Consider the following 12,720-nt stretch of genomic DNA (forward strand, 5'->3'; position numbering starts at 1 on the left):
AAAAGAAATATTTTAAAATATCACCCTTAGAGATGTGATTCTATAAATTGGATTTCTAGTGTAAAAATGTATCCACAATCTCCCAAAATCTCTCAAAATCATTGTTACAGGATTTGAAAGAAAAACAAAATTATGTTTTCAATAACAGTTTATTTTATATGATTTGTTAAAATTGTTGTTTGAATAACAGAGATTTTGAGTGATTTTGAATGACTTTATAAAAATGTCATTTTCAATAACACTAGATTTAGGAAGAGATTTTAAAATTCCAAATTGAATAACATGTGATTTTAAACAAAATCCAAATTTTTTTAAAATCAATGTTTGAATACACATATATTTATTTAATGTGATTTCAACTAGGTTGATTACTTAATTACTAGAGATATTTTAAATAATAAAAATTTATGCTCTTCTACAAACCTTGAATTATGGGGTTCGATGTGAAATTTTCGGATTATAAAAAAGAAGAGAAAAAATCAAATTGATAGCAAATTAATTATAATTTCCTTTACTTTTTGTGTGATGGAAAGGCCTTTGAATCTTAAGTTAATTTCTATATATGTCTCTTTGTTTGGTATATATATATTTTTGGTATCCACTAAGACAGTTGAATTCCTTCGTTGTGAAAAATGTTGTTGTTAAGCGTCAGGCGTGGTTTGGCTACTGAAAAGCAAATCTAACTTAGCCTCATTTGATACTCTTACGTTAAGAGTGATATTTCTTGAGATACAGTAGTTACATTTGTCAGGATAGTCGGTATGAACAAAAGAGATATGATCGTTGTAACTTGTAAGGCTAGTATATCCATTATACGCTTCAGGGCTATTGTACGTTGAATTCAGTATACTACATATTCTACATTACACTATATTATTTGGGATGTCTCTTTTCATTGTAAATGATCACTACTTCACTAGAAGAATCCGACAAAAGGATAGTTTTGAGATAATGAGTGGGCATGATCACAATTCACAACTATCAGCAAACACGAATTGAGAGAAAAGTTTGTTAGAAAACTAGATTTCTCATTAAATGAAGAAAGAGCTGTTAAAACGTTCTTATGTTGAACGTGATTATTAAACAGGAACAAACCGGATTTATACAATTAATTTAACCTATAAACTGGATATTTCAGAGTCCTTAACCAGCTATGATATGTACAAGTATATAAGCTATATACACTCATCTAATAACAACTAATAAGACCTTTTTTTTCTTTTCTTTGTGAGTGTAAACAGTAAAACTTAATTATGTTTCTGGTGAACAAACCTATAATTTAATATATTTTCGTCTACTGTTGTTTTAGTTGACTTGACCCTATCATATATTATATTAATTTCCCCTAAACCAAATACTCCTATAATTTTGCTACTTTTCTGTTTTGAGTTTTCTATTTGCTTGCGACTAACTCCGGTAAAAGATAAAAGTAATTGTGCTTCTAGAAAAGTTAATTAACGATTTATAATTACAAAAATGGAAGAGAAAAAAGGACAAAGATTAGTCACGTGAATATGAACATTATTGAGGAATCATAAATCACAAGACTTGCTTATAAATGTCCCTTTGGCCCTTTACCAAATTGTTTCTGTCTACGTTTGTAGATTCTCCACATAGATGATAACATGTGGTATCTTGTTTCTGCCATATTCTCTTCTTTTTTTTTTCTTTCTAAAAATCGGTTATGTACGTAAGCTAATACTCAGCCTACTATGAGAGCACCGGTTTTAAAAGAGAGCAACTTATTTGAAAATTTAATGGAGTCTGATGATCCTAAGTTGTATTTTTTTTACCTCTAGATGGTTCTAATCAGTTGTAGATTAGACATTGTACAATGATGTTTGATATTGAGCAAAAATAAAAACAGAGTGGATCCGCAATTAAACAAAAGTAACTGTATTTTACATATCAAAGTGATACATACTAAACAATATATACGGTACTAATGCCTATTCACAAATTACAACAATATATTTTTCATAACGGGCCCTTAGCCAGGCCGTGAGTCCAATAAGAGTGTCGCAATTTTAAAATAGGGTCCATATAGAAATAGATTACAGTATGTCCTAAATCAAATAAAAGGAAGGGCAATTTAATACTCCTTCTGTTTCACATAGTTTGATGTTTAGTATATTTCACACATATTAAAGTAAAAAAAATATATTCAATTCATGATTTACTTTTTCTTTCAATTGGGTAACATTTTCTTCTCTTTCACCTCTCTTTACTCTCATATTTTTCCACTTTTTGCTCAAATAAATAATTAAAAAAAGAAAATATATATTAAAAATTTGAAAACATCAATTTTTTGGAACAAAGAAAATTCCCTAAAACATGAAACTATCAGGAACAACAGAGAGAGTATGAATTATGGAATGTTCGGAAAAAAATTAATGTTTTTGTTATTCACTTATTCTTTAATTTTTGTTGTCTTCTCTCTCACATCTCTTATCTCTCCTACTTTTCCACTTTTTACTCAAATAAATAATTAAAAAAGGAAAATATATTAAAATTTTGAAAACATCAATTTTTTAGGAACAAAAAAATTCTCTAAAACATCAAACTTGGACAGAGGAAATATGAATTATGGAATGTTTTTGTTTTTTTTGTCGGAAAAAAATAAAAAATAAAATAATAATGTTTTTGCTATTCATTTATTTTTTAATTTTCGTGTTTTAAAATTAAAACCATGCCGAAATTTGTGATTTGAATAACAGATTATTTTACAATATGACTTATACTCGCCATAATTAACCATCCTAGTCTCATTTTTATATTTTCTTCGTAATCATCCTCTTTCCATTTCCAAAAATCGCAAATTATATTATCTGATTGAATTCTTCGTTCACAGCCCCTCAAATCAAGTTCATCGGTAATGACATCTCAATAATCTAGCTGGACATTTCACTATCTATAGTTTTTTTTTCAAAGTATACAAGACACATCTCTAAGTTTTATATACAATTACCAAAGAAACAAGTGGTAAGGATTTGAGTCTGGTGCCACGAGAAAAAGTAATTAATACACGTAAAATTAACGAGCACGTACAACAAAAACAATATAGCCGAAGTTGGAGTAATTAGAGATCAGATCAAAATGGATAATGTAGAGAAGACAATCAATATCTAGATCATAATTGGTGTGTTTAAGTGGGGATTACATTAGAAAATGTTTCGTACAAATAACTTTATTGGTTAACGCAATTATATATCCACATATAATTAAGAGTTGATGTAGTATCAGTAATTTTTATAGTTTTAAAATCATGGCATTGACATGATTAACTGTTACTGAGTATAAACAATGAACTCATGGCCAACAACCTTGGAACATATAGTACAATTACAACCAGTGTTCAAGTTCCAACGACCCAAATTTCAAGCTTTAGTTCAGTAATTTAGTAAAACCTCAGAAAATTAAAATACCTTTAATTTTATGGATTGTTTGGATTTGAAATTGAAAGCATCAAATGGAATAAATGAGTGCTCTTTATTTTATGAAGTTCACGTGAAAGAGTACTAATCACTCTACTATCACTGTCAGTTCTCACGAACTTCATAAATCTCGAATGTACCTATAGGTCTAAATATTGCAATCATGATTCATGACTAAGATCATGCTAACGCAATTTTGGAACTATCTAATTTAATTAGATTTAATGTTGTATGTAGTAGAAATAAAACTGAAAAGAAAAGAGTTAGTGTTTGAAGATAAACATCCAAAAAACGAGCATTAGAGTGGAATACTTAAAAGTAAAACTTATACACTAATAATGAAGAACTAGTGGTACACTAACATATGATCATATTCAGGTGGTATACGAATTAATAAGTGATTACCAATTAAATTCGAATATATTTGTTAAAGTATTCATTCTTTCGAAAAAACCAAAATCTTTCTTTAGAGTTTAGAAGAACAAATTGGTACACTGACGGCTGATGGTTGACATCTGGCAGGTAGATTTTGTTTCCTTTTAAATTCATTTTAAGGATAAACGTAAATCAAGACGAAAAAATAATCACTCTTATTTGTGTGTTGGAGACTCGAGATCTGATTGGTTAAAAACAAACCCACGTGGTCACCATATACAGTATTGTCATACTGGGTCTCAGTCATAATTAAACTCTTAAAATTTAAAAAGCTTTAGCAGTAGTAAAAAAAAGCTGGAGATAATTTCTTAAACACTGGTTTCAAAAAGCTAAGTATAGATTAATAGTAATTCAATTTCTACAAATGCTACATTTTCGCATGTGTGACAATCATATTTCTAAAAGCTATGATGGAGACTTCAGAACTCAAATATTATAAATTCATATAAAGATGAATCATGAAACTTCAAACTCCTTTTGGAATCTAACTATTGTTTCTTAGGTTTATATGTAAGACCAATCATATTGGAGATGTACATGTTGAAATTGAATTATATGCTAATCGAAAACTCAAAAACATAGTACTAGCTAACCTAAATTATATAGATAGATATATATGATCAATAAAAAAACTTGATACAATTATATTTTCTCTAACCTAATTTAATAACTCCTCAATTCGACTTTTGTATTTTTGGATACAATAAAGTTTTGCATGTTTGGTCCAAAAGCTCCCACTGAACCAAAGCTTGTTGTAGTTTAGTGTATCCTCTCTTCAACATATAGAAGACTCGAGATCTTGGTGCGTATATCTTTTGGAAAGTATTTTTTTAACGAAATTAATATGTAAGGCTGAACATAGTATATACAACAAAGGAAGTTTGTAATAAAAAAGTGGATCAGGTGTACGAAATCTATGCTGAAAGGGACGAGGAGCGTGCGAAAGCATCTCCAAATTAGTATTCTCAGGAGCTGTTTCTGCTACTCTCACGTGTACGTCTGTCACACATTTATATATTAATTCCACCTTATAATAAATCTTTACTTACATAAATTGCTATATATATATATGCTATAACAATTGTTGATATTCCGTTTGGTCACTAAACGAAACTTTAAAAGGAAACATAAACCCATTTACTATTAGTTTGGTTAACTTGGACTAGATCATGGGAACCAATATTTGGTGTATATATATATATATGTTTTAACTTACAAACGGTCCGTTAAAAAACCAAGTTATTAAAGAGATTTTTGTCATTGTAATGAGACTAATTACGTTTTTCTTCTATATCCAATAACTTTCCCTAATTGGAAACTCGCCATACTATGTTGATGAGATAGAATATGTCTGCAAACAATCTTCTATATATTAATACAGAAGCATTCTCAAGATAATGCCGATGTGTCGTCGTTAGAGAGCTCAGAACACCAATGAATTTATTGTTTTCATTTTTATGGATATTTACACATAATTATTTATGAATGATTAAAAAATATTCCTTTACAATTAATTTAAAAAATTTAAACATTAAAATTTATTTTGATCATTTTATAACATATTTAATTATTAAAATATAAAATCATTAGATCTAAAATGTTTTGAAAATCAGAAATTATTCACCTATTAAAAAAAATGATTACTATTCACATATTTAAAGTTTCCAAAATAAAATTATCATAATAATCATTATTATAGGGAATTGACCTATTTAATATCATTGGTATAATATTTTATGGGTGAAACATATTCTTACACAAAATAAAATAAAATAAAATAAAAATAAAAAATCTTGCATAGATTAACAAAATGGTGGGTTATACATATATTTAATTGATACATAATAGTTTAATTTAAAAATATTTTCACGGGTTATAGATATATATTTTTTAAACAAATTTTAGATCCTAGAAAATAAATTTACACACAACTCTAATTTTATCTGTATATATTTGTTCTGCACATAGTGCGGGTTGATACCTAGTAGTTTCTTTATGTCTACATAAATGACATATTTTTTGTAACATTTTACAATCTAAAATTTATTTATTGATTTTAAATCAAAAATAGTAACATAGAAATTTCAAATAAGACTTATGTTTCAGTTTTTGTTTTGAATTTCTCTGGTATATATATTAATCAAACTAAACAGATATATTTTATTTTATGCACTATACTAACCAAATTGTATATATATATATATTATAACCTGCAAGTACTCTCTCTAATAGGGCTTTCTTCGATCTCATGTGTTCTTTGAAATATATGTACACATTATCTTAGGTTATAAAATTGGTACATTACTAAATTAGCCCTCAATAAGTTATATCAACCAATACAAAGGACTCAAACAGATAATCCTTTGTTTATTCCTCGAATAGATTGTTGACTCTTACTTCCTTCTATTTTCTGTATCTTCTCTCTCTCTTTCTCCTGATTCGTTCTTCTTCATCTTCCTTTTGGTCTAGCAAAGATCTAGAAAAAAAAAAACCTAGAACAGGGAAGCTAACCTAGATCGAGAGGAAGATACAAAGTTAAAACTTGATGGGGAGAGGGAAGATTGTGATCCAGAAGATCGATGATTCGACCAGTAGGCAAGTCACTTTCTCCAAAAGAAGAAAGGGTCTCATCAAGAAAGCTAAAGAACTTGCTATTCTCTGTGACGCCGAGGTTGGTCTCATCATTTTCTCCAATACCGACAAGCTCTATGACTTTGCCAGCTCCAGGTTTCTATCTTCCCCATTCAATATATCCCTAGATCTCACATCTACGTACCTGAAGATACACATGTATATATGTATTTGTATATCTATTACTACATGGAAGTATATATAAGCACTTAATTACTTATATATAAATAATATATATCATGTATTGTTTTCTTTAAAGGGTTGGATTAATTCAATAATTTGTGTTAAGTTGTTTGATTTTCTCATTTTTAGTATACATTTTTGTTCATCTAGTGTCAGATATAATGTTGTATTTTTTAGTATATATAAGGGTGATTTATATATAGCTCACGAATCTTAATCTTTTCAAAGGAAACTTAGTTTGAACGGAGGATGGCAAATCAAACAAATAGTAATTAAAGACGGTGACTAGTTTTAAAGATGAAGAAACTAATTTGAAGTAGGCTCATTGCTTATTTTGTGTGTGTGGACATGTGTATCATTGGTTGTATATTGTGTATCTTTGCCAAATTTAGAAACATCTGAGACATAGAGGTGATATATAGTAATAAAAGCTCAAACAAGTACAACGCTGGAAAACTAAAAGAGTAATAAAAAGGAGTGTACTAATCACCATATTCACATTTAGAGATGATATGTAAAATGATGAACTTTTATATATATGAATCTCAGTATTTTGTGTATATATATCGTACTATGCTAGAACGATCAGGTGACTCAGTATATATGGCCATATATGACTGAATCATTTTATTTGTCACATAATTTTTGAAGATCCATAATTTTAATTTGGTATATATGAAACTTAAACCATGAACGGTGAATACCATATATGAATGATATGTGTGTCTGACTTATATAGTTTTATTTCTAATTATGTGCTAACAATCTTAAACCTTTTGACAAAATTTTAAAGATTGTAAAAGTCTATCCAAGGAAGTACAGATTTTAATTTGTTTATTATTTCATTAGAAATGGATATAGAAATACGTATTTCTATATCCAAACGTTATACTATTTTGCTCCATAGATATAAATACTACTCCATGAAACTAGTTTTGAGTTTAAAAAAACCTTGTAATTAATGAACGTACAGTGTGAAATCTACCATTGAACGCTTCAATAAGACCAAGATGGAGCAGCAACAACTAGTGAACCCTGCATCAGAAGTTAAGGTACGTATAACATAATCTCACCACACATAATGAGAGGAAAATACAATTATACTAGTAATTAAGATCGTAATCATATTTGTATTATTCCACTTGAGTTTGAGAGTTGATGAGTTAGATTGTGTTGCGTATTGTAGTTTTGGCAAAGAGAGGCTGAAACATTGAGGAAAGAACTGCACTCATTGCAAGAAAATCATCGGTACGTACTTTGCTAATACAATTGTGAGTAATCATGAGTTTTTAACTCGAAACTAATAGGTAATAAGTGAATTAACTTTATCTTATGTACTAGTGTAGTCGTGTTGATATGTTCTCACTTGGTGCCTAACTAAAACTTGCTCTCTTTATTTTAATTTGCTAAAAATTGGTGCATTTAAAATGGCTTGGTTACATATATATATTGTTAACAAAATGGATCTTTATGTCTCTAATAAGTTCCTTTTAAACAGATGCATACATATAATGTACATATCGTCATGTTTATTTAACCAAGGGAAACAACTATATGTATATGTTGAAAACTCGGTGGAGCATGCTTTCTTTGTCGGGTTGGTTTATTTTTGGAATTAGTCATTTAGTCGGGCAGGTTAAACCAGTTATGGTCTCGCCATGTATATATTATCTGCAATGATCTTTTGTAATGAAACAGGCAACTAACCGGAGAGCAACTAAATGGTTTGGGCGTTAAGGAATTGCACAATCTAGAGAGCCAACTTGAAATGAGTTTACGTGGAATTCGTATGAAAAAGGTAAATATTAATCTATATGTATGAGTCCTCTAGCTCGTTCGTGTTGGAACAATGAAATTCAAACTAATCAATCTTTTCGAACCTCGCAGGAACAAATTTTGACCAATGAAATCAAAGAACTAACTAGAAAGGTAACGTTATACGTACCGGCCAGTTAAGATGATGAATAATCAAACCCCTAATTATTAAGTTTTCTATTTATAAGTCTTAATTTGCAAATGTGATAAAAATGCAAACACTAACTCTTCTAAGAAAACTATTTTCAGTGAGAGAAAAGATACTAACGATGTTGTGTTGATCTTTGACAGTACACAAAAAAATTGTTTACACGTAACACATAATTGATGTTATATATCATTTATATAACTTCTTTTTAATCTTTTGCAGAGAAATCTTGTTCATCATGAAAACCTCGAATTGTCGAGAAAAGTACAAAGGATTCATCAGGAAAGCGTCGAACTATACAAAAGGGTAAAAATGGAAATAATAAACTTCATTACTTCAAGTTGCATCTAATAAATCCTAGCTAGCTAAGCTAGTTGAAACTAGAAAAACTTATATATAGATATTAGCTATAAAAGTGGTACTGTGGTGGTAATGATCTTTTACAGGCTAATGCAAAGTCAAACAAAAATGGATTGGGAAATCATGAGCTAGTAGATGCAGTTGATGAATCCCATGCAGAGGTTAGGCTGCAGCTAAGCCAGCCTGAGCAGTCCCATTATGAGACTTCATCAAAGAGCTAAGATCGTAAAAGATATAACAACTTGTTCGTTCTTGACTATCTCAAAAGCATTTCAAATGTACGTACATACTATATATGAGGAGGGACACGTACGTCGTTTAACTATGTCAATATGCTTTCAGGAAGAAGTAAGTGCGAGTGTAATCATGTCGGAGAACAAACCGAAGGTTTGATTTTGTACGATATAGTGCAATCAATGGTCAATGGAACAGCTCCACGATTATATTCTTTTTTATTGGCTTTCTCATGTGATTTCAAGTATATATTAAGTAGACATATATGATAAAAACATACGATATAGTTAAGTAGCGTGCATGATGCTCATTTGAATATCGGTTTGGTTTCATTTTCTATTTGTTGGTGCATATTTCAGTTTTTCTTTTTCATTCGGTACGTTTATATTGTTAGAGTAAAGCTTAGGTCGGTTTGGTATGTGAGTATTTTGGTTCATTTTACGGATTTGAATCAGGATGGTGATCGACCCATCATCGATACTACCACAAACCATTAGATTATATTATGGTCGGTTTTCGTATAGTTCAAATTCGACTTTAATCAAATTTATATAATTTCTCAGAAATAGAAGAAAAAAACTAAATCACGGAACTAACTTTTTTTTTGTTGCTCCTATGAAGTTTAAAAAAGTAATAAGTTACCATGTATTATATTTAACAAGGATTAATTCACCATGTTTAAAACCTAAAATTGTGCTCAGTTTTGTGTTTTTTATGTTTTTTGTGTGTGTGTGGTGTGTGTTTAGTAACCCCTAATTTAGTTGAGCTGACCCGAATGGAAAGACTACACAGGAGAGTTCTTGATTGACAGTTAGGAGAACCCAATAGATAAGGAAACTCTTGACGTACCAGTACGTACAAACTACAAAACTAAACCATTAAGCAAAAACTACTTAGCTACGCACACAAGTCACAACATATTTATTTACATATATGTTAGGTGTGTTCTAACGGGAGATTCATCAAACTTTTTTAAAAATAACTTAGAACAGATTAATCATCGAGATATTTTAGTAAAGGGAGATTTAGTTGAGATTATTGGGTTCTTTAGTTTAGGGAAAATTGGTAAAAGCAAAAGTTTAGGGTATTGTCGTTTCAGGTAAAATGAAGCCAACCAAATCGAGATGTATGTTTGTTTATTAATTAAAATCCAATACATCGACACGATGCAAAAAAAATCGCCTAGAAAGTAGCGGTGTTTAAATGACTGACATAACAAAAGCACATTGTTTAATTAACATATCTCTTTATCCACTATGTCCTTTGGTCGTATTCAAAACAAAAAATAATAATCAAACAAGGTGGAGTAGAAAAAAAATCTCATGATCGATCTTTCCAAATAAAATTTATGTATAACCTGGTACGTAACATTGGGTTCAAAACACACTTGTTGTCTAGCAGTATAGGCAACGATTAAGTGTATAGTATACAACATGATATATATACATGATGATGTTCGATACATACATATATAGTGTTAGAACCAATGAGCATACCAAATAATTCACTAAAATTATCTTGAATCCAAAGACTAAAGATTGGTTGTAATAGTATTCAAATTTCTTCTCTCCTTTTTGTTGTCGTTGTAATAGATTAAAATGTACTAAAGAACCAAGAATTGCTCAATCTTTAATCTTTAATTGATAGTGACATTTGAATAGAACGAAAAAGATTGAACACTAACTACGCAACATAGAAAAATATTAAACCAAACCGGCCCACCCAAATGAAAAATCTCATAACATTTCACTAAATAATGTAACATACCAAATATCAGAAACTACAAAGTAGCCCCATAACTTTTGTCAATCTCTCATAAAACACCCGTTTCTTCTAATCTAATCTTACTTCATCTTCTTCGTCAAATCACACATCATCTAAAAGAAGAAAACAACCTACGAGAAAAAGGACGATAAAAAAATTCAGAATTCTTTTCTGAGAAACCAAAGAAAAAGAAGGTGACCCTCTTCTAATCGATTGCTCAATCATTTTTTTTCACAGCTGGGTTGAATCGAAAAAAAAAAAGGTAAATCCAAATTAAAAAAAAGCTGCAGAATTTGAAATCTGTGAGTATCATTGGGTGTGTGTGTGTCTTGTGGAAGGAGAGAGAGAGAGAGAGAGAGAGTTAATAATGGCGAAAGCAGGAGGGATCACGAATGCAGTAAACGTAGGAATCGCTGTTCAAGCAGATTGGGAGAATCGAGAATTCATCTCACACATCTCTCTCAATGTTCGTCGTCTCTTCGAATTCCTCGTCCAATTCGGTAAACCTCACTCACTTTAATTTCTCCTGTGTTGGGTTTTGAATTCTTCGTCCAATTTTGGAGTTGTCTCAGTTCCGTCTATGCTAAATTTAGAAACTTTGTTTAGGGTTTTGGTCAAAGGAAGGTTTTTGATGGTTGTGGAGATTGATTTTGGTGGTGGGTTATATGAAAAATTCAGACTTTTTTTTTTATTGGTGTTGAGATGAGATGATCAGATTTCATATGTATTGGTTTCGAGTTTTATGTTGATTCGTTTGGGCGTTTTCTGATTTGTGATCCTTTTTGACTTCACATGTTCTTTAGATCCATCATGTGCTGAGACTGAGAGAGATCTTTGTAATGATCTTCTTCTTAATTTCAACTTAGCTGGTTTTTAGACAATGTTGTGTGTTGATGAAACTTTCTGTCTTGAGCTAATTTGATAAATGTGTGTGAGTTGATGTTATTTTCTTGTGTGTGTGTTTTTTTTTATCAGAATCGACCACAAAGAGCAAGTTGGCATCTTTGAATGAGAAGTTGGATCTGTTGGAACGTCGCTTGGAAATGCTGGAAGTGCAAGTGAGTACCGCCACAGCTAATCCTTCTCTCTTTGCTACGTGAACCACGCATAGCTGATATCTCTGTTGAAATCGAAACCGAAATCTGAGTCTGAGCCTTTGGTTTAATCGTAAGAAGCATCTTTTGTTGAATGTCGTACCATTGAATGATTCTTTTTCTTTCTTCCCATTACTGTTAGTAAGTAATCTGGTAGCTTAAAAATATGAATTCATTCATAACTCTGTGTATCTTGTGTCTGTCTATTAAGATCTCTTTTGAATGACAAATTATTTCATTAAACTCTTGGAGTTCTGCTTCTTTTTGCTGTTGATTTATAAACTTTGCTTGAGGTATCCAGTTTCCATCTTCAATGCATGGGATTTGTATATTCGTCTTTTCTCTTCACTTGGTGGAGCACATGTTAAACCCTGTTGTTACCCCTTTTGGCTTTTCCATCAATGGAGGAAGAAGGATCTGAAAAAGCTCATGTATCAATCTCTTTTCCCCCATTAGATTCTGTTGCATTTGTGACTTAGATTCATCAAGACTGGCCCCATGGTCTCCACCCTGTAGGGATTACGAGATCACCTATCTAGGGGTCATGGACCGACCATAGAACCAAGCCATTGTTGTTGACTGTTATGCTGTTTTCCAGTACCTAAGCGGCTTAACCACAAAA

General features: G+C 30.6%; 2 protein-coding genes across 2 annotated transcripts; both read left to right on the top strand.

The window, feature by feature from the left end:
* LOC104702800 (agamous-like MADS-box protein AGL17) lies at positions 6,249–9,461 on the top strand. The gene is made up of 8 exons (XM_010418721.1): positions 6,249–6,596; positions 7,657–7,735; positions 7,870–7,931; positions 8,382–8,481; positions 8,571–8,612; positions 8,869–8,952; positions 9,093–9,250; positions 9,349–9,461. Exons 1-7 carry the CDS (start codon positions 6,415–6,417, stop codon positions 9,225–9,227), a joined length of 684 nt encoding a protein of 227 aa, XP_010417023.1. The 5' UTR covers positions 6,249–6,414; the 3' UTR covers positions 9,228–9,250; positions 9,349–9,461.
* On the top strand, positions 11,103–12,344 carry LOC104702801 (protein BRICK 1). The gene is made up of 2 exons (XM_010418722.2): positions 11,103–11,504; positions 11,980–12,344. The coding sequence occupies exons 1-2, from the start codon at positions 11,372–11,374 to the stop codon at positions 12,102–12,104; spliced, it is 258 nt and encodes an 85-aa protein (XP_010417024.1). The 5' UTR covers positions 11,103–11,371; the 3' UTR covers positions 12,105–12,344.

The sequence above is a fragment of the Camelina sativa genome, chromosome 7 (assembly GCF_000633955.1).
Source record: "Camelina sativa cultivar DH55 chromosome 7, Cs, whole genome shotgun sequence".
Lineage (NCBI taxonomy): Eukaryota > Viridiplantae > Streptophyta > Magnoliopsida > Brassicales > Brassicaceae > Camelina > Camelina sativa.

Coding starts and splice junctions, on each gene's coding strand:
- LOC104702800 (XM_010418721.1), top strand. CDS start 6,415: ATGGGGAGAGGGAAGATTGTGATCCAGAAGATCGATGATTCGACCAGT. Junction 7,736..7,869: donor ACCCTGCATCAGAAGTTAAG/GTACGTATAACA, acceptor TGCGTATTGTAG/TTTTGGCAAAGAGAGGCTGA. Junction 8,613..8,868: donor TCAAAGAACTAACTAGAAAG/GTAACGTTATAC, acceptor AATCTTTTGCAG/AGAAATCTTGTTCATCATGA.
- LOC104702801 (XM_010418722.2), top strand. CDS start 11,372: ATGGCGAAAGCAGGAGGGATCACGAATGCAGTAAACGTAGGAATCGCT. Junction 11,505..11,979: donor CGAATTCCTCGTCCAATTCG/GTAAACCTCACT, acceptor TTTTTTTATCAG/AATCGACCACAAAGAGCAAG.